The sequence below is a fragment of the Macaca mulatta genome, chromosome 6, assembly GCF_049350105.2.
Source record: "Macaca mulatta isolate MMU2019108-1 chromosome 6, T2T-MMU8v2.0, whole genome shotgun sequence".
Classification (NCBI taxonomy): domain Eukaryota; kingdom Metazoa; phylum Chordata; class Mammalia; order Primates; family Cercopithecidae; genus Macaca; species Macaca mulatta.
The window spans coordinates 85,768,434-85,788,848 of NC_133411.1; the positions used below are offsets into that span (position 1 = coordinate 85,768,434).

General features: G+C 37.6%; 1 protein-coding gene across 2 annotated transcripts in view; it reads right to left on the bottom strand.

The window, feature by feature from the left end:
- Positions 1-20,415, bottom strand: part of HOMER1 (homer scaffold protein 1) — a 165,248-nt gene that overhangs the window by 51,513 nt on the left and 93,320 nt on the right. For both annotated transcript variants that reach the window (XM_078004179.1, NM_001261570.1), the window contains 1 exon segment: positions 1,694-1,850. In XM_078004179.1, the coding sequence (XP_077860305.1) occupies positions 1,694-1,850 (157 nt within the window).

Sequence of the window (20,415 nt, forward strand, 5' to 3'; positions counted from 1 at the left end):
ATTTTAACTGTGTAGTTCAATAGTGTTAAGTATGTATATTCACACTGCTGTGAAACAGATCTCCAGAACTTTTTTAACTTGCAAAACTGAAAGTCTATAACCATTAAACAACTCTCCTTTCCCCCATCTAAGTTAATTTTTATACACAGAATAGAATAACATTTACTCAGGTTTCTAACTTTTCCTCCCTGTCTCAACTCCATTTCCTTTTTTTTCCCTTGCTCTGTCACCCAAGCTGGAGTATGCAGTGGTGTGATCTCAGCTCACTTCAGCCTCTGCCTCCTGGGCTCAAGTGATGTTCCCACCTCAGCCTCCTGAGTAGCTGGAACTACAGGAACATGCCACCACACCCAGCTAATTTTTGTATTTTAGTGGAGACGGGGTTTCGCCATATTGCCCAGGCTGGTCTAGAACTCCTGGGCTCAAGCAATCTGCCCTCCTTAGCCTCCCAAAGTGCTGGGATTATAGATGTGAGCCAATGTGCCCAGCTTGGAATCCTTTTTAAAAAGAGAAATTAAAGGCATCTGTTGGGTGAAGCACTTCTATGCCTTGAATTAAAAAAAAAAAACAAACTTCTTTTTTTGTTTTTTTTTTGTTTTTTAGAGACAGGTCTTGCTCTGTCACCCAAGCTAGAGTGCAGTGGGGCCATGATAATTCACTGCAGCCTCCAATTTCTGGGTTCAACCAATCCTTCCCATTCAGCATTCCAAGTAGATAGGACTACAGTGTGTGTCACCATGCTTGGCTAATTTAATGGAGATGGGGTCTTGCTATGTTGCCCGGGCTAATCTCAAACTCTTGGCCTGAAGCATTAAAACACTTTACAAGTAATTATTTGGGCTTCTGATATTAATGGTATTGAAATTTCTGATTTTCTTTTTCTGTAACAAATCTCTAATATTACCAAAGTTAATAATTTTCTACTTGTATTTTTCAAATTATTCCTTCTTTAAAAAGAAAATAATAAAAGCAGCTTATTGACTCACTGCAACTCATTGAGACAGTGCAATTACATGGCACTTAAGTGTCTCAACAAATTTTCATAGGAATTGTACAGATACATATTTTTGACTTGGTGCAACTACATGCCAATTAAGTATTCAATTAATCTTCACAGGAATTGTACAGAGTACTTGTTATTCCTATTTTACAGATGAGAATACTGAGCTGGAAGAAGGAAATAACTTATTGAAGATCATATAGATAATAACCAGCAGAACTGGAATTCACACTCTGGAACACTCTCATCTTGTAAACCAGAAATGGAGAATCCCCTCCCCGCACAACTCAGGAAAAAGCATTCCCGCTTCACCGTCAACACCCAAAGCTGAAATTCTAATTAAACTACTCCCTGAATTTTTTCTCAGCACACACTTTAACTACCATGTCAGTACTAATCAACTAGCACTAATACATTAGTGCTTTTATGTACTTTGTGCATTACTGCTAGTCCCCATGGACAATACAGGGAATCAACATGGTTTAGTGACTTCAAAAGGCATATATTCTTCATTCTCATTAAACTATGGAAAATATTTTTCTTAATCAAACAAATGCATATAATACAACCCATATATATGTCCTGACATCCTAGAACTGGAAGATATTCCTGTGCTGAATCTACATGCAAATTTCTTCTGATCAAGAAAACCTGTTAGCCCTAAATCCCTGTAAACATCAGCCCTGAAATTACCCGCTTGTGCAGACGTTCTGCTTCCTCTTGATAGGCAGCGAGTTGCTGTTTCCATTGTTTCACATTGGCAGTGGACTCCAGCAGGGCTGCAGTGAGTTTGGCATTATTTCCTTTGAGGGTAGCCAGTTCAGCCTCCCAATGTTTGCTGATTGCTGAACTGAAATAAAACAAAAAGAAAATTGTATCCATTACACCAACTACTGTTACCTTGAAGGGACAGCAGTACTCAGTTCTATTGTAGGGTTTATAGTCTAAGAATGTTTTCTTTCCTTTTTTTTTTTTTTTTTTTTTTTTTTTTTGAGATGGAGTGTCGCTCTGTTGCCAAGGCTGGAGGTGCAATCTTGGCTCACTGCAACCTCTGCCTCCTGGGTTCAAGTGATTCTCCAGCCTCAGCCTCCCAAGTAGCTGGGACTACAGCTGCACGCCACCATGTCCAGCTAATTTTTTGTATTTTTTTAGTACAGACGGGGTTTCGCCATGTTGGCCAGGCTGGTCTTGAACTCCTGACCTCAGGTGATCCACCTGCCTCAGCCTCCCAAAGTACTGGGATTACAGATGTAAGCCACCATGACCAGCACTAAGAATGTTTTCAAAGACAACCCCAAAATACTAAAAAACACAAATACTTCACCAAAATATTCCTAAACCTGGCAAGTGAAGAAATACAAAAAGTACCCAAGTACCAGGCTTAACGTGGAATGTTTCCCACCTTCATTATGACAGATACAGGTATCTACAGAAGAGTTTCCACCCATTCTCTTTTAAGGAATAAACATTATAGCCTGAAAAACATTTATTAAAAAAACTAACAATGTATTATATTTTTACTTGTGTCAAACCCTAAAGTATAATGTCATTCCTTAATGAAAACATATGAGGATGCTTAAATGTCATAAGGTTTGGGATATGTAATGTAGTATTTCTTTTGAAATTGTTGTTGATTTATTTCATCTTATTCAGGACCTTAAAATGTCAAAAATACAAACATTTGCTACAATAAACTGATTTCATAGGAAAGGCTATGCCTAGAAACTGGTTCTAATGACTTGACTTCTGATATAATTCCAGTGTCATAAAAACAAGAAGACTAAAGCAATCACCTTTTTTCCTCATTTAATGTTCTACTTGTTAAGCTACCACAGTTATGTATCTCAACTAAAACAATTTTTTACTACAAGACAATTCTTTTAGTTGGAAAGACTCCTCTTGAAAATTCCTTTCTTAACTTTCCAACAAGAAAGAATTGCCTCATTAGAAAAAGGTTGTTTCTCTTTCTCATTATTGAAGTTTATTTCTGTTAGTAAAATTCTACTAACCTCATCCCATTAACTAAGTAGGGAGGGTTATAGGTTTCTTCAATCACCATTTTTTGGGGGTTTGATAAGTCATTTGTATTCTAGGGTAAATTTGATGGATATTTTATAGTAATTTTAGTATATATTTTATTTAAAAAGCATAGTTTTCATCACCAAGATTTCTAAAGCTTATCACCAGAAATATGACAGACCAGCATCATGAACCCCTTGATATGATGCACAGAGAACGACACAAGATTGTGTCTGTAGTATTCTTGCAATAAATGTGTAACTTCAGTCAAATAATGAGAAAATATCATATAAACCCAAACTGAGGGACAATCTGTAAAATAACTGAAACTCTTCAAACATGTGAAGAAAATGAAGGAAACAAGAAATAACAGTTAAATGCAAGGTGGGATCTTAGGTAGGTTCCTAGAACAGAAAGGGAACACTGGTGAAAACTGAGGGTTAGTTACTAGTATTGTATCAACGCTACTGTCCTGGATTTGATCATTGTGTTATGTTTACACAAGATGTTAACATTAACGGAAGCTGGGTGAAGGGTATATGGGTACTCTGCACAGTTTTTGTGATTTTTCTGTAAATCTAAAATTAGTTTAAAATGAAAAGTGAAAAATATTCCTAAAGTTTACTGAGAAAATATCATCAAAACATGAAAGGATAGAATCAAGCAACAAGCTAAGCTATTAATTTAACAATTCATTTCCATCCTGAAAAAGAAAGCTCTTTTCTTATTCTTCCTTTGTGAAATGATTTTTCAGATTCAGGTCTTCTGAGCAAAGCATGCTTGGATTCACCTGCTCTAACTGAATTACAGATTTTTCTTTAAACCACCTACCAGTTTTTCCCCCTACAGAGATGCATTTTATTTAAATGGAAACTTCACTCTGACAATTGAAATCTTAGTGAACTAATTTAAACAGTTGTTATATGTCAATAGCAAACCCTTCTTTAAAAATTAACTAGAAGAAAAAACGAGTATTTACTCCTAAAATCTATTTGTCAAAATTACACAATTATAAAGTAAAATGGATTACCACATATTTATAGCAGGAGAAATAATTTTAAAATGAGGGTGTTTTTCTATCATATTTATCTGGGTTTTATTTTATAGTCACTAGACAGTAAAATCCATCAAGCATTTTATAACTGCTCACATCACAAGTATTCAGTAATTATCTATGTAACTTTGGAGCCAACACTCAAGCACTTTGGTTCTCAGTTCTTTATATGTCAAATAAAGAGATCAGTCAAGATCTATATTATCCAAATATTAGCATGTGGCTATTGAAATGTAATAGTTCAAAATTAAAGTAAAAAATTCAGCTTTGAATTTGAGACACATTTCATGCACTCAACAGCCACACACGACTAGTGGCTACCACCCTGGACGGCAAAGATACAGAACATTTCATCATGACAAAAAGTTCTACTGAGTAGTACTGTTCAAGAGGATCCCTACATTCTGCCTTTTCTTTCAATTTTCTTTTCTTTTCTCTTCTCTTCTCCTTTCTTCCTTTCTTTCTTAAGACAGAGTTTCGCTCTTGTTGCCCAAGCTGGAGTGCAATGGCACGATCTCAGCTCACGCAACCTCCGCCCCCCAGGTTCAAGTGATTCTCCTGCCTCAGCCTCCCAAGTAGCTGGGATTATAGGCACCTGTCACTGTACCCAGCAAATTTTTTTTGTATTTTTAGTAGAGATAGGGTTTCACCATGCTGGCCAGGCTGGTCGCTAACTCCTGACCTCAGGTGATCCACCTGCCTTGGCCTCCCAAAGTGCTGGGCTTACAGGTGTGAGCCACCATGCCCAGCTCTGATTGCGTCTTTAATTCTGTGCACGAGCCTGAACTGTGTCCCTCCAAAATTCATATATTGAAGTCCTAACTTCCAGGATCTCACAGTATGACTGTATTTGCAGATAGAGTCTTTAAAGAGGTAATTAAGGTTTAATGTGGTCACTAGTGTGGGCCATAATCCAGTATAAATGATGTCCTTACAAGAGGAGGAGATTAGGACACAGACACATGAACATAAAAAGAGACCACAGCCATCTACAAGTCAAGGAGAGAGGCCTTGGAAGAAACGACCCTGCAGATGCCTTCATCTCAGACTTCTAGCTTCCAGAACTATGAGAAAATAGATTTCTATAGTTTAAGCCACCCAGTCTACAGCATTTTTTAGGACAACTCAGGCAAACTAATAAACATAATTTTTAAAACGCACACTATGTAGCCTATCAATTTGCCCCATCTTCCTGAACTGAAGTACAAGGATTATATTTCCTGTTCTAATCAAGCTGGCTTTTCTGTGATAAGCTGTTCTCAATCAGATTCTCATTTGTTTTCTATGAATTTGTCCACTTTTTTCTATATTCAGACTCCGTTTATCAGATTGCATTTTTTCCTTTCATTGATTCAAGTTTTCTCCAACAAGTATTTTCCAGTTATTACACCCATCCTTTCACTTACCAGCAAAGCCTGGTGCTTGCCAATCTGTGCATGCTTAACCAATGTGCTGACTAAATGAAAAGTAAAGTTATTCACTATGAAATAAGTGCAAGGCCAACCTCAGATCAAATTAATTAATGAGTAGTACATTTTATAACACTTTAATTTTAATAAAGTTTTCAACACTAATAAAAACCTCAAATATAAATATTTTAGCTCTCACATCAGGGAGTGAATTTCACACTAGTTTTGGGTAGTAGAATCATATGGAGTTTCTTGACTCCCATTTTAAACCTATCATGCATGCACATACGATAACAGGGATTTCATCTATAAAACACTGTAGATCTGGAACATGGAGAATCTACAACAAACCTGTTTTTTTTTTTTTTTTGAGACGGAGTCTCGCTCTATCGCCCAGGCTGAAGTGCAGTGGCTGGATCTCAGCTCACTGCAAGCTCCGCCTCCCGGGTTTACGCCATTCTCCTGCCTCAGCCTCCCGAGAAGCTGGGACTACAGGTGCCCGCCACCTCGCCCGGCTAGTTTTTTGTATTTTTTTTAGTAGAGACGGGGTTTCACCATGTTAGCCAGGATGGTCTCAATCTCCTGACCTCATGATCTGTCCGTCTCGGCCTCCCAAAGTTACAATAAACCTGTTTAAGAAAAGGTTGGTATTCCTGAACAAGTTGCCTTGTTTTGGTGTAATTTACAACTTAATACCGACTGGCAGAGGTACTTTTTATATGAGTAGTCTAGGTAGTTACACCACTACATCAATTATTTTAAAACACTTGATTGTTGAAGTGTATGTTTAAAGTAGGTTAGCAGATTCTTCAAATTCATCCTAGCATCTTCCAGTATTTTCATATTTGGTTGGTATTTAGACCCAAGGAAGCTCAAGTTTAAGATACAACTCTGGTAAAATCTTAAAATATACTATACGTTAATGATAAAATCCAGGTACGTGTAATGATTTTATTTTCTACATGTATCAAGAAGATAACTTCACAATTTCATGTTTAGAATGGTACTTATGAGCAAGATGGCTACTAAAAGCATTTCTAAGGCTCTTGGGAGCCAGAGATACAAAAGGGAATTTGTACCCTCTTGCAGGCTCTTTACCACAGACTTCTATCAGGTTCTCAGGAGAAAGACTGGAGAGGCAGAGAGAGACTAGAGAAAGAATCCTGGATGAGGGGAGAGACTTCCATTTGGGAAATTCACAAAGTCTAGCCAAGACCCTTCTCCACAGGACCAAAATTTTAAACCAATGGGAGAAGAATACCCCTAAATCCTGTCATTCTCCCATTTAATCTGGATTCAGGCAAAGACCTCTTATGGCTGGAGGCAAAGAGAATAAAACTCTGTAACTCTGTTGAGAGGAACAGAAAATAGTCCTGGATTCAGAGGTCTCTAACCTGTGGGACAGAGGCAGGAAAGTCCTAAACAAGACTCTCAAATATCGCAAGGCTGAATTTACCTGCTACTGGGAGAGGAGCAGGATCACTGAGAAAGCCTCATTTCTGAGATCCTGGGACAAAGGGTCTATCCAAGACTGAGGCTGGACAAAAACAACAGAGAACCCCATTCTATCCTCTATGATAGCAGCCTTCCATTGCAGGAAGGTCAAGACCGCAGAGACAGACCTTCTTTGAGGTGTGCACACACACAAAAATGACCAAAAGTTGAGTATCGAGCAGTGAGTAGAACCCTCTAGCAACCCTAAGCACAAGGTAATGCTAGAGATGTTTAAAGGCTATAGCATACTCATAGTAACCACACCAACAACAAAATCAAAATCCATTTCAACCCCTGAATGGACTAACTTTCATATTAACAGCCTAGCAGAAGAGTCATACCCATTTCTCGGAGAAAATAGTGTTAATCATTACTGTCCTCCATGCAATGTTTGGCATTCAATGAAAAAAAAGAAATTACAAGATGTACCAAAAAGCAAGAAAAACACACACACACACACAAAAAAAAACACTACTCACTGTCAAGAGAGAAAGCAATCAACAGAATCATACTCAGAGATTAATCTGATCTTGAATATATCAAAGGAAGTAAGACAGCCATGTTAAAGGTGTTAGTGGAAAGAAGGACATCACTTTCACTCAGATTGTGAATTTTAGCAGAGTAATGAAAACTATGGGAAAGAATCCAATAGAAATGTTAGAAATAAAGAACATGATAACAGAGGTGAAGAATGCCTTTGACAGGCTCAGTGAACTTGACACAGCTGCATAAAGTCGGTGAACGTGAAAACAGATCAACAGAAATCAGCCAAACTGAAACACAAAGAGAAAAAAGAAAAAGAGTTTCTAACATATGAAGGGCCATATAAACTGTCTAACAAATGTTTAACTAGAATCATAGAAGAAGAAGAGAGAAGGGCAGAGGAAATATCTGAAGACATAAAGGATGAGTACTTTCAAAAAATAAAAGACATGAAACTACAAAGGCAAAAAGCACAAAAACATATTATACATGGAGGAACAAAAATAACAATTACAGTAGCTCCTTATCCATTGTTTCTCTTTCTGTGGTTCCAGTTACACATGGTCAACTCTAGTCTCAAAATATTACAGTATGATAAAATATTTTGAGAGAGGGAGAGAACACATGCATATAACTTTTATTACAGTATATTCCTATAATTGTCCTATTTTATTGTTAGTTCAGGTTGTTAATCTCTTACTGTGTCCACTATATAAATTAAACTTTATCACAGGTATGTATCTACAGAAAAAAAACATAATACATATAGGGTTCAGGAATATCCATGGTTTCAGGTATCCACTGGGAGTATTTCAATATGTCCCCTGTGGTTAAGGAGGGACTACTGTATATTAATACTCCATCACAGATGATGCAATCCAGAAGACAGTGGAGTGACAGTGTTGAAAGAAAACAATTCTCATCCTAGAATTCTACACATAGGAAAAATACCTTTCAAAATGAAGGTGAAATAAAGAGTTTTTCAGGTAAACAAGAGCTCAATTTATTACTAGAAGATGTGTGCTACAAGAAATATTATAGTTCTATAAGTGAGAGTATGATCTCAGACAGAAATGTAGATCTACACAAAGAGATGAAAGTATCTGAAAATTATTAAAATGAAGATAATTATAAAAGGTCCAAAGGTATGATAATTCAAAGAAGAAATAATAGTCTTTTAAACAAATGATGCTAAAACAACTGGATAATCACATACAAAAATAAATAAATCTCAACCCATATCTCAGAGTCCATACACAAATTAACTAAAAATATGAAACTTCTATAAAATGTAAAACTATAAAACTTGAAAAAATTCTTTGTGACCTTGGGTTAGGCAAAAATTTCTTAGATATTATACAATACCAAAAACATGGTCCATTAAAAACATTGATCACAGGAACTTCATAAACTGAAAAACTTCTCTTTGAACAACACTATTTAAAAACTGAAGAGGCCAAGGCAGTGGCTCATGCCTGTAATCCCAGCACTTTGGGAGGCCAATGTGGGCAGATCACTTGAGGCCAGGAGTTTGAGAACAGACTGGCCGACACGGCAAAACCCTGTCTCTACTAAAAATACAAAAATTAGCAAGGTGTGGTGGTGGGTGCCTGTAATCCCAGCTACTCAGGGGGCTGAGGCATGAGAATTGCTTGAACCCAGGAGGCAGAGGTTGCAGTGAGCCAAGATCGTGCCACTGCACTCCAGCCTGGTTGATGAAGCAAGATTGTCTTAAAAAAAAAAAAAAAAATTGAAGACATCCTGGAATGCAAAGATGGTTCAACATACAAAATCAATGTAATGACCAGGCATGGTGGCTCATTAATTAATTAATTAATTTTAATTAATAAAATTAAAAATGAGCAAAGAACTTGAATTGACATTTTCCCAAAGAAGAGAAACAAACAGGTGCTAAGCACTTGAAAAGATGTTTAACATCATTATCATCAAGGAAATACAAACTAAAACCACAATGAGACACCACCTCACATCCACTAGGATGGCACTATCAAAAAACAAAATCAGGGTTGGGTTGATGAGGATGTGGAGAAAGTGGAACCCTGGTACGCTGTTGGTAGGAATGTAAAATGGTGTAGCTGCTGTGGAAAACAGTATGGCTGTTCCTCAAAAATTTAGAATTATATAATCTAGCAATTCTACTTCTAGTTATATGCCCAAAGGCAGTGAGGCAGGGTCTCAAATAATTTTCTTTTTACCATTTTCTTTTTTCTTAGATATCGAAAGTAAATTTTTATAATACCTATAAACATAGGTATTATAAATTTGAATCTGAGAAGAGTCTTGCTTCCTCTATTTTATGAGGTGCTCCTTTAATAATCTGTCTTTCTAGAGCAGTATGAATACAGCTTAGGGCCAGGCACAGTGGCTCATGCCTGTAATCCCAGCACTTTGGGAGGCCAAGGCAGGCGGATCACCTGAGGCCGGGAGTTCGAGACCAGCCTGACCAACATGGAGAAACCACATCTCTACTAAAAACACAAAATTAGTTAGGCATGGTGGTGCATGCCTGTAATCCCAGCCACTAGGGAGGCTGAGGCATGAGAATCGCTTGAACCCAGGAGGCGGAGGTTGCAGTGAGCTGAGATCACACCATTGCATTCCAACCTGGATAATAACAGTGAAACTCTGTCTCAAAAATAAATAAATAAATAAATACAATTTAGGAAGCAAAATGTTTTTGATTTTGGTCAATCCTCCCTGTTCTCTTTGTAGCTTCTTCATATATTCCTTTCATCAAGTATAATAAATGCTCCTATTAGAATACCCTATACAACTTCAACTTATAATAAATTCCAAAAGATACCCTGAAGGAAGTTCTACATGTGAGCTATCTCAGATGGGTTCAACCCTTATACCCACACCCCTCAATACTTTTCACATTAATTTTGGAAAAAGAAAAGTTCCTTTCTTTAATGTACAAATCGAAGATATCACATTTCTCCCCCATTAGACTTATTAGCAATAATTAATACCTTAGGATTAATTCTGATACCAAAATTTTAAGTTAGCATCTCACATTTCAGGAATACTTGTTTAGAACTGTTGGGGTTCTCTGGCTGCTAATTTGGTTTCTTTTTTATAGGTACAGTTTTGGTAGTTTTACCTTAAGAAAGCTGTTCACAAAGAAATCACTAAATTGCTTAGCTGGAGAGACCAGTGATTCAGAAGATATAGTGAAACACCATTATGATCTCACATCTGAACACTGGAATAAGGGCAACCCAATTCTTTATTCTGGTGGCTGTTAAGTAAAGTTTCCCTTCGAAATGGACCAGCTGGTATCCTGTTGGCTTGAAATCTAGAGGAAGTTCAAAACACTTCAAAAACACCATTTGAAAGGTTCCTTAAACTGGAATTTTACAGTTTTTCCCTTATCTAAAGTCAAAGTTCTGGCCAAGCACAGTGGCTCATGCCTATACTCCTAGCACTTTGGGAGGCCGAGGCGGGCAGATCACTTGAGCTCAGGAGTTCGAGGCCAGCCGGGGCAACATGGCGAAACCTAGCTTCTACCAAAAATAGAAAAATTAGCCGGGCATGGTGGCACGTGCCTATAGTCACAGTTACTTGTGGGAATAAGGCAGGAGGATTGCTTGAACCCGAGAGGTCACGGCTGCAGTGAGCCAAGATGGCGTCACTACACTCCAGCCTGGGTGACAAAGGGAGACCCCGTCTCAAAAATAAAATAAAAATAAAGTCAAAGTTGTTCTATGAGAAAGTATTAAACTTCATTCAATTAGTTTATGTAAAATCAAGAAGAAAAAGTACTTCAAAAGGCTCTATTTTCAAAATAAGAGGAATATACTTATCTAACCTGCAGAGTAACGGTACATGGGAATGGTCACTTGCAGAGTCTAAGAAAGCTGCCTCTCTCCCATTCCGCCAGGGCCTAGGACCCATAATTAGAGTCTCTATAATGGTAATGCCTTGCGTGTACTTTTTAGGCATGCTAATTATGTAGAACTGAGAAAAATATTCCAACACTCTTTCAAAAAACAATTTAAAAACGGTGCAGCTGGGTGTGGTGGCTCATGCCTGTAATCCCAGCACTTTGGGAGGCCAAGGTAGGTGGATCACTTGAGGTCAGGAATTCAAGACCAGCCCTGCCAACATGGTGAAACCCCATCCTTACTAAAAATACAAAAATTAGCCGGGCGTGGTGGCGCACATCTGCAATCCCAGCTAATGGAGAGGCTGAGGCAGGAGAATTGCTTGAACCTGGGAGTTGGAGGTTGCGATGAGTGGAGATCACGCCACTGCACTCCAGCCTGGGCGACAGAGCATGATTCCATCTCAAAAATGAAATGAAATGAAATGAAAATAAAATAAATAGGTTGCAACAGGTTTTTTTCTTAACATTATTCTCTGTGTCAGTAGTGGGATCAATCCCTAACTATGAAAGCACTCCACAGCACTGCTTGTCTCAGGATCTGCCTGCTGGCTTGTCTACTCACTTCCTACTCCAGAACTGTGAACGCAGAAGCAACCAATATTGACTTAAAACTACTTGTGTGCTGCCTTCTGGGCTAGGTGCTTTCATATCAGCCTGTTGGCCCCAAGCTATAATAGGTCATCTTAGAAACTAATGACATCTTCAACAGTTTAGGGTCTGAATTTTTCTTTATAGAAGTTATCCTTTTAAAGGAAAGAAATGAAAATAGAATAATCTTGCATTATTTATAAATAATATTTATTGTCAAAAGGACCTAAATGAGTAGCGATTTCAGGTCCTGCTAGGCAAATAGCCTAGTATATGAAGGAAGTTTTCTATTAGATATAACTGAAAGCCTCCATTTGCTGGCAAGTCATTAACTTACTAATCACAGTGCTTCTTGGGATCCTCTTATCAGATGTTTGCATTATTCTGATCTTTAAAAAAAAAAAAAAGTTTATTATATTGTTATTTTGAGGTAGGGTCTGGTTTTGTCACCCAGGCTGGAGTGCAGTGACGTGATCACTGCAACCTCTGCCTCCCCCAGGCTCAAGCAATCCTTCCACCTCAGCCTCCTGAGTAGCTGAGACTACAGGCATGCAACCATACCTGGCTAATTTTTGTTTTTATTTTTGTTTTTTTTTTGTACAGATGCAGTTTTGCAAGGTTGTCCAGGCTGGTCTCAAACTCCTGGACTCAAGCAATCCACCCTCCTCAGTCTCCCAACAGTGGGCCTGGCCTGTTATTCTCCTGGCCTGATATTTTTAGAGACAGGATCTCCCTCTGTTGTCCAGGCTGGAGTGCAGTGGTGCAATCATAGCTCACTGCAACCTTGAACTCCTGGGCTCAAGCAATCCTCCTGCCTCAGCCTCCTGAGTAGTTGGGACAACAGGTACATACCACCACACTTGACTAATTTTTAAATTTTTTGTACAGAGGGAATCTTGTTATGTTGCCCAGGCTGGTCTTGAACTCCTGGACTCAAATGATCCTCCTGCTTCCGCCTCTCAAAGTGCTGAGATTACACATATGAGCCACTGTGCCTGGCCCTGTTCTATTCTTTATACTCCTGCTGGCACCTGCTTCTAAATGTCGCCTCCTCTGGCCCTTGTTTTTTTTTTTTTTTTTTTATGTGCCTTGATAATCCCCCAGGTTTTATTTTCCATCTCAGATTCCTTGTCTGCCTAACAATCCACCACCTTTGCCACACAGTCTGGAATGTCTGGATCAACATACAATACAGTTGGCTACAGGTAAACAGATTGAGATATATGTTGACTGATGAAGTTTTACAGGAAGTTCCTATAGTGAACTAGAAATCACTTGGTCATATTCTAGGAAACACAGTGTTTAGAAGCGAAATAGAATTTAAGTACTAACACCTTTAATAAACATTGGAAGAAAATCCCAGAAATAAAAGTAGAATAGTTTTTTGGTTTTTTGAGACAAGGTCTCACTCTGTCACTCAAGCTGGAGTGCAGTAGTGCAATCATGGCTCACTGCAGGCTCAACCTCCTGGGCTCAAGTGATCCTCCCACCTCTGTCTCCCAGGCAGCTGGGAATACAGACAAGTGCCACCACGCCTGGCTATTTTTTAATTTTTTTGTAGAGAAGGGATTTCTCTATGTTGCCCAGGGTGATCTCAAACTCCTAGGCCCAGGCAATCCACCTGCCTCAGCCTCCCAAAGTGCTGGCATTACTGTGCCTGGCCGAGAATAGTTTTCAAAGAAACAATGTATCACCAATGTTACTGATAGCACACAAAAAAAATGATACTGGAGTGAAAAACATGGACATAAATTGTAGTCAGAAAGTGAATCAGAAGAGCTGGACCCTGCATATGATGAAGTTATAAGAACACCTTAAGCCATTTATTTTACATATATTATGTGTGCACAAAAGAGGCTAGTATTAAAATCTATGTCCACGTAAACCTAAAAGAGTTGTCACAGTCATAGTTTAATTGACAATATTTTTTGTTGGTGCATCTTAGATCAGATAAAATATGGAATTTTACTCAGCTCTGGTAAAGAAAGTAAAACACTATTGACTTTTCTGAGGAAAATTAATCTGAAACAAATTACTTCAAAATGTACAGTGTATGCTTTTATCACTCTATAAATATTTCCGAGTTTCAAAGAATTTTGTTAAACATCTATATTAAGAATCAATTGCTGTAACAGCTGGTTAAAAGTGCAGGCTCGAATCTGATGACTTGCTTCAAACTATGGCTGTAGTCATTTAATAGTCATGGGCCTTGGGCAAGTTACCTAACCTCATCAGGTCTCAGTTTTCTCATGTATAAAATTAGGGTTAATAACAACTATCTTTATAGGGTGATTTTGAGAAGTAAATAGCCTATGTAAACGTACTCTTGAAGACAAAAAATAAGACACTCAAATGGTGGTACCTTCCACATATGCAGTCAATAAAGAATCCTCAAAGAATCTTCTGCAAACTGCTAAAAAGCTGAAAAGATTTAACATTAAATATTTTAAAGTGGCTCCTTTTGATTAGTGTTGTAAAGAACAGAAATAGAAATAATTTAAATCAAACCCAATGATTTATATTGTATGCACTCAATGATTTATATTGTCATTCTTAGTTACTACAGATGTATTATTTGTAACAAGTTTAAACCTTTCATGTAACCTCAGAATAAATTTAGCAAGTTAATGAAGCAATGAGAAAGTAAGTAAACATAAATGATTCTAAGAAGTGGTATGGTTAATTTCTGATTGTGAGAGGGGAGAAGGGAATCTACGTTATGTGTACTCCATAAAAACATTCTGTACTTTAGTGCAGTTTCCCATTTGATTTGAGAGAGCACAGCAAAAGTCCAGCTCTACTTCCATTTTTATTCGCTACAATGAAGAGTCCCATAAGGGGCCCTGAGAAATGTCCTGGTTCCTATAACTGTGCTTCTAGCAGTAAGAGCAACATTTCTATGTGCTGATGAGCAGCTCCCATTGGAGATGGCTCCATACTGTAACATCTGCTAGCATCTGTGCACTGCTTGCCTGGCGCAGTGCCTTCTGTAGTCTTTGCCACATGCCCTAACGTAGCTGTGGCTGAGGAACGGAAATACAAGGGTGAAGAGCCACAGGAAGTCCCAGCTTCACTTCCAGTTTGTATCCTCGCTGCTGATCCCTACCCATGATATGCTAAAGCCTCTTAAGAAATTCCCTTTGAAAATTTTAAGCAGCTTATCCTCTTTTAGGAAGGAGATGTGGATGCTAACTTCTTGCTCAGGGATATTTGTGAAAAGTTCAAAGTGCCTTACAGGTGTTTTAAATACCTTAATGTAAATCGTAGTTTCCCTACATCAGTGAATTTGGAGGGCTGAGAGACAGATCTAAGGGAAGGGAATAAAAAACTATTCAGTGGACCTACTGCTAGTTCCTAAGGGAGAAGAAAAACAAATTGACCCAAGGTGATACTGTGAATTATGTATCTACTAGATTCATAAAAGTATTTTTGTTGATTTCCCTTTTTAAAAAAACTGACCATTGATTAAAAGTTTCTTTGGAAATTTATTCAGGAAATGATGTTAGACCATTCCACAGTGGGATGTCTTCAGAAAACCAGTCTTACATACTAAATAAAAAATTATGTTTCTTTCAACTCTTATGAATATACATCTATCTCTTGCCAAGAGTGAGATCAATTTATTTCAAGCCCATTCTCTTATATAATATTCAAGATAGAAATGAATGTTTTTATCTGGCCTTCTATAATTTAACTTTGGAGGCAAAAATGCCACCATTTCCTTGCAGAGTAGGTCACTTAAGGAAAATTCACCCTAAAAATTGTTTAGCACAATATGTAGTGTTGTTGGAAAACACCATAATAATTAAAATAAAAATCTCTCTAGGTACTGGCAGAATTGAAAAGATGCTTATTAACAGATTTTACCAAAGCTAAAATTGCGTGAAAAGATATGGATAATTTTACAGTAAAATGTGTTTCCAAATTTGTCATAAATTTTCATCTTTTAGAAAACAGTAGTAACCAATAATAAACTTTTGCATTCAGTTTAAATTTGTTTTTGAAGAGGAGGCCAGAATCAAAGGATATAACATCAAATTATTTAAATGTTTGTTAATAGCATGTTACTTGTGGCAGAATAATTCCTACCAACTTCATTTAATGCACATATAAGCAATGTAAATAATATGCAAAGGTAAGGGCCCTGATGAAAAATATTATGCAAATGAATTCTAAGCAAAGGGAGATGATAATAAATGAATACAGCCCAGAATAAATAATAGCTTAGTCCACTACTGATTGCTCAGCTATTATCGTAAGAGGCTTTTTTTGGCAGGGCGCGGTGGCTCAAGCCTGTAATCCCAGCACTTTGGGAGGCCCAGACGGGCAGATCACGAGGTCAAGAGATCCAGACCATCCTGGCTAACACGATGAAACCCCCTCTCTACTAAAAATACAAAAAAACTAGCCGGGCATGGTGGCGGGCGCCTGTAGTCCCAGCTACTCCGGAGGCTGAGGCAGGAGAATGGCGTAAACCCGGGAGGCGGAGCTTGCAGTGAGCTGAGATCCGGCCACTGCGCTCCAGCCTGGGCGACAGAGCGAGACTCCATCTCAAAAAAGAAAAAAAAAAAAAAAAGAGGCTTTTTTGGGTTTTCCTTCTAAAGCCTTCCTGATCAGCCTCGATGGAAGCAAAAGTCTCCTATCTACAAGAACCAACTTTACTGGCCAATGTGATGAAGCCTGGCTGTATTCCAACTCCAGATTAGTTCAGCAAGAGTCACCACTTTAGCTACAGAAAGACAACACAACAGAAATTCCTTTCAGCAGGATATTTGCTTTGTTGTTTTTCCAGTACAGTGACAGTCTTGAGCATATTCCTCACAAAAACTCAGCTTCCCTTGATCTAACACCCTCTTTTGTAATCTGTGACTTTGAAAGAATTTTTCTTTGTATGAAATTGTCATGTATGATATCTGGACCAGAGACTTGGGCTTCCTTTAACCTAAGTATGAATTAACTAACACAGGCTATTAAATTCAAATGCTGTAATGGATGGGTACTTTGTCCTCCATACTACAGCAATATTAAGACACCCACCGTAAGGTTTTTCAAACTGAACTACAATGTCTTTTTTCACATGTGCTATTCCTTTGCTCCGTTACATTAGGGGTAATTTACAATTGGCTATATGCAGTTATATATAAGGGTGTTGAGAATGCCACACAGAGATCACTGAAAAATAGGTGACTACTTTTAAACTAGTTTAGAATATGGAATAATAAAAACTAGTGATAATCAGATTATGCTAATCAAAAGGAAAAGTTGGGATCAAATTATTTAATAGTCTGGTAAAGTATGAATTAAACAGATTTAAGTTATTGTTCCAAGGGCCTTAAATATCATAGCAAAATTTGCAAAACATATTTCAAAATGCAGAATAGTTACAAATATGGATGGACAAATAAAGTAGAAAGGATGTCCACATTTTTTTTTGAGGATATGGAAATAATAGACATCTATCATTAATACTTGAAAGACTTTACACTGTAGAGATGAATGACTGCATGCTTTGCCTATATTTATACGAAAAGTAAATAATTTTACAAAAGTAATTTTAAAAAGTAAATAATTTGTAATTATTTGTAAAATTACAAATAATTTTACAACAATGTATGTAAACATGGATATCTGTGGAACTACTTCAGGCCTTACTATTAACATTTGCTAGACTGCTTTCTATGGATGAATGCAGATTCTACTAAAACTAGGTTCTAAGTACTAAAATGTGCTTCTATAGGTTTACTTAGCTTATAAACAGCTTTCAGAAAACCATCCCAAACAACTACATAGTCCCAAGCTTGAGAGGGGCTTTTATCATATACATTATGGTCACCCATATTAGTGAACTGCTTATGTAAAAGTTTATGAGCTTGTGATAAGTGGTATTTTCCCTTATCTTTCAACCAGTTAAACTATATCTCTGTGACTATTACTTATTTATAGAAAACAAACTAAAGCCTGGAGACATTCTATATAGATCTGGAAGCACATCTGCTATGCTGAGTATTCTTCAAGAATAATATTAAAATGACTTGTGGCAACAAACTTCATATGCAAGCTAAAAAATGTTAATCTTTTCAGAATAAGTCACTCTTTCAAATGCATTTTTGTAAAAGTTAATAAATTCAAGAAGAAAAATGCTTATTCTAGTTTCCATTCACTAATACTACTTAACATGATATTCACAGAGGATCTTAACAAACAGTGCTAAATGACATTCTGGATTTTAACACAAAAGTACCTTTTCCTTAAAATTTTTACCAATTGAGAACCATATGACAAATTTCAATACAATTTGGGCATTTATATATCTTGATTCATGGGTTTCATTTGGAGGAGATGTAAAATGATTGAAGAAGCATTCTTTTTTTATCTGCATTATGATTTGCATTTCTAATTTATTTAGACATGTGATGCTAGTACTGTGATGGTCATGTACAATTAAATGGGCTCAGTTTGTGTAATTTCTGAACTTAAGCAATCAACTTAAGCAATCAATGTATTAAATGCAATAAATCAACATTTATTGTCTTTTATGTATCATATTTTGGAGGATACAGATGTTATTGGCTAGTGAACTAGAAATATCTTTATTTCTTCCTATTTCCTTTCTCTCAAAGCTAAATAGTGAACAATTCTCTCATTTCTTCCATACCAGTCTTTCTCTATAGATTCCTTCCAGTTGTCACTACCACGACCTCAGATGAGGGCACTAAAACACCTAACTGCTTCAAAGGCCAAAGCAGATGCCCCTCCCTCTGCCAGGAGCGCTCCTTCCCCACTTTACAGGCCAACTTCGATCTACTGGGATGAGTTATGTGTGGACCACTTTCATGATCCAGCCATACCACTGTCTGCCCTCTTCCCTCACTTTGATGTCTTCTTTTGTGGCACTTTTCCTAATAGTAATTATATAGTTATGCAATTATTTCTCTTATTCCCTCACTGAAGTTTAAACACTATAAGAACAGAGACCGTTTACTTGTTCACTAATGTTTGCCTGGCACTCAAATATTTGTTAAAACTGTAAAGAAAGTATAACATCAGAGAATGTTGAAGTAATCATGGAGAGAGCTTGGGGACTCTTCTTTGAGTTTCCAGAGCACCCCATGGATCACTACCTCTGCATCATCCATACTGGTTATATATTCTGCTGCCTCATGAAGCCCTTTGAGGGCAATCTTATTCGCCTTTGACCTGGCACAAAGACATGCTCCATACATGATTTTGAACTAAGTAGTATTAAAATGGACCTATGCCAAAGAGTTGCTCATACTCGGTCTGGACACTAACCACTTACATGTGTGTGCTCATGGTGATTTTAGATGCATAACTTGCTAGTAAATGATTTCTAATTCATGTGATTATATATGTATATAACACATCTACAAAATACTCCACAAAGATAACTGTGCTTTCCAGGTACTCCCAGACTCTTGATATGTTTCAGTCACTGGTTTACAACAGAATTACTTTTGAGTTCTTTATTTCAAATAAAATCTAGAAACTATTAGGGCAATATTTTGCAGAATACCTTTGAAGCTATGTTATAAGTTTCAACTTTCTACTTCTAAGAAATGACTTTTGTTACCAAGTTCCCCCAGATGCTGTAAGGTTGCTATACCATTACATGCAAATCTGAAAACTTGTAGGACAAGTGTTCCAAATGTTTGGTTATGTTACGCTGGTTTCAGAAACATAAAGCTTAATTCTCAGCGGAACTGAAACCTTTAGCCAGCTACTTGGTAAACATGCAGACTGGATTCTTAACTATATTACCAAATTAATAAACAAAAGAGCAAAGAAAGAATATAACATATAAGGAAAGTTTACCATGGCCTATAATCATGTAAATTATCTCAATCTAAGATCCTCTAACACTTTTGCTTTGTAAATGTAAACTACCAGTTACATAATCAAGAATACTATGAGCACACACACACACACAAGCACACACACTAAACCCTGTTAAGATATTTTTCTTTTTTGTTGAGAAAAAGGCCTTGCTCTTGTCACCCAGGCTGGAGTGCAATGGTGCAATCTTGGCTCACTGCAACCTCCGCCTCCGGGTTCAAGTGATTCTCCCGCCTCAGCCTTCCGAGTAGCTGGGATTACAGGCACCCGCCACCATGCCTGGCTAATTTTTTTCTATTTTTTAGTAGAGACGGGGTTTCTCCATGTTGGCCACACTGGTCTCAAACTCCTGACCTCAGGTGATCCACCTGACTCAGGTTCCCATAGTGCTGGGATTATAGGCATGAGCCATCGGGCCTGGCCAATATTTTTCAACGTAAATAGTTAAAAAATCAACATAGGCCAGACCCGGTGGCTCACACCTCTAATCCCAGCACTTTGGGAGGCTGAGGAGGGTGGATCATTTGAGGTCAGGAGTTCGAGACCAGCCTGTCCAACATGGTGAAACCCTATCTCTAAGAAACATACAAAAATCAGCTAGGCG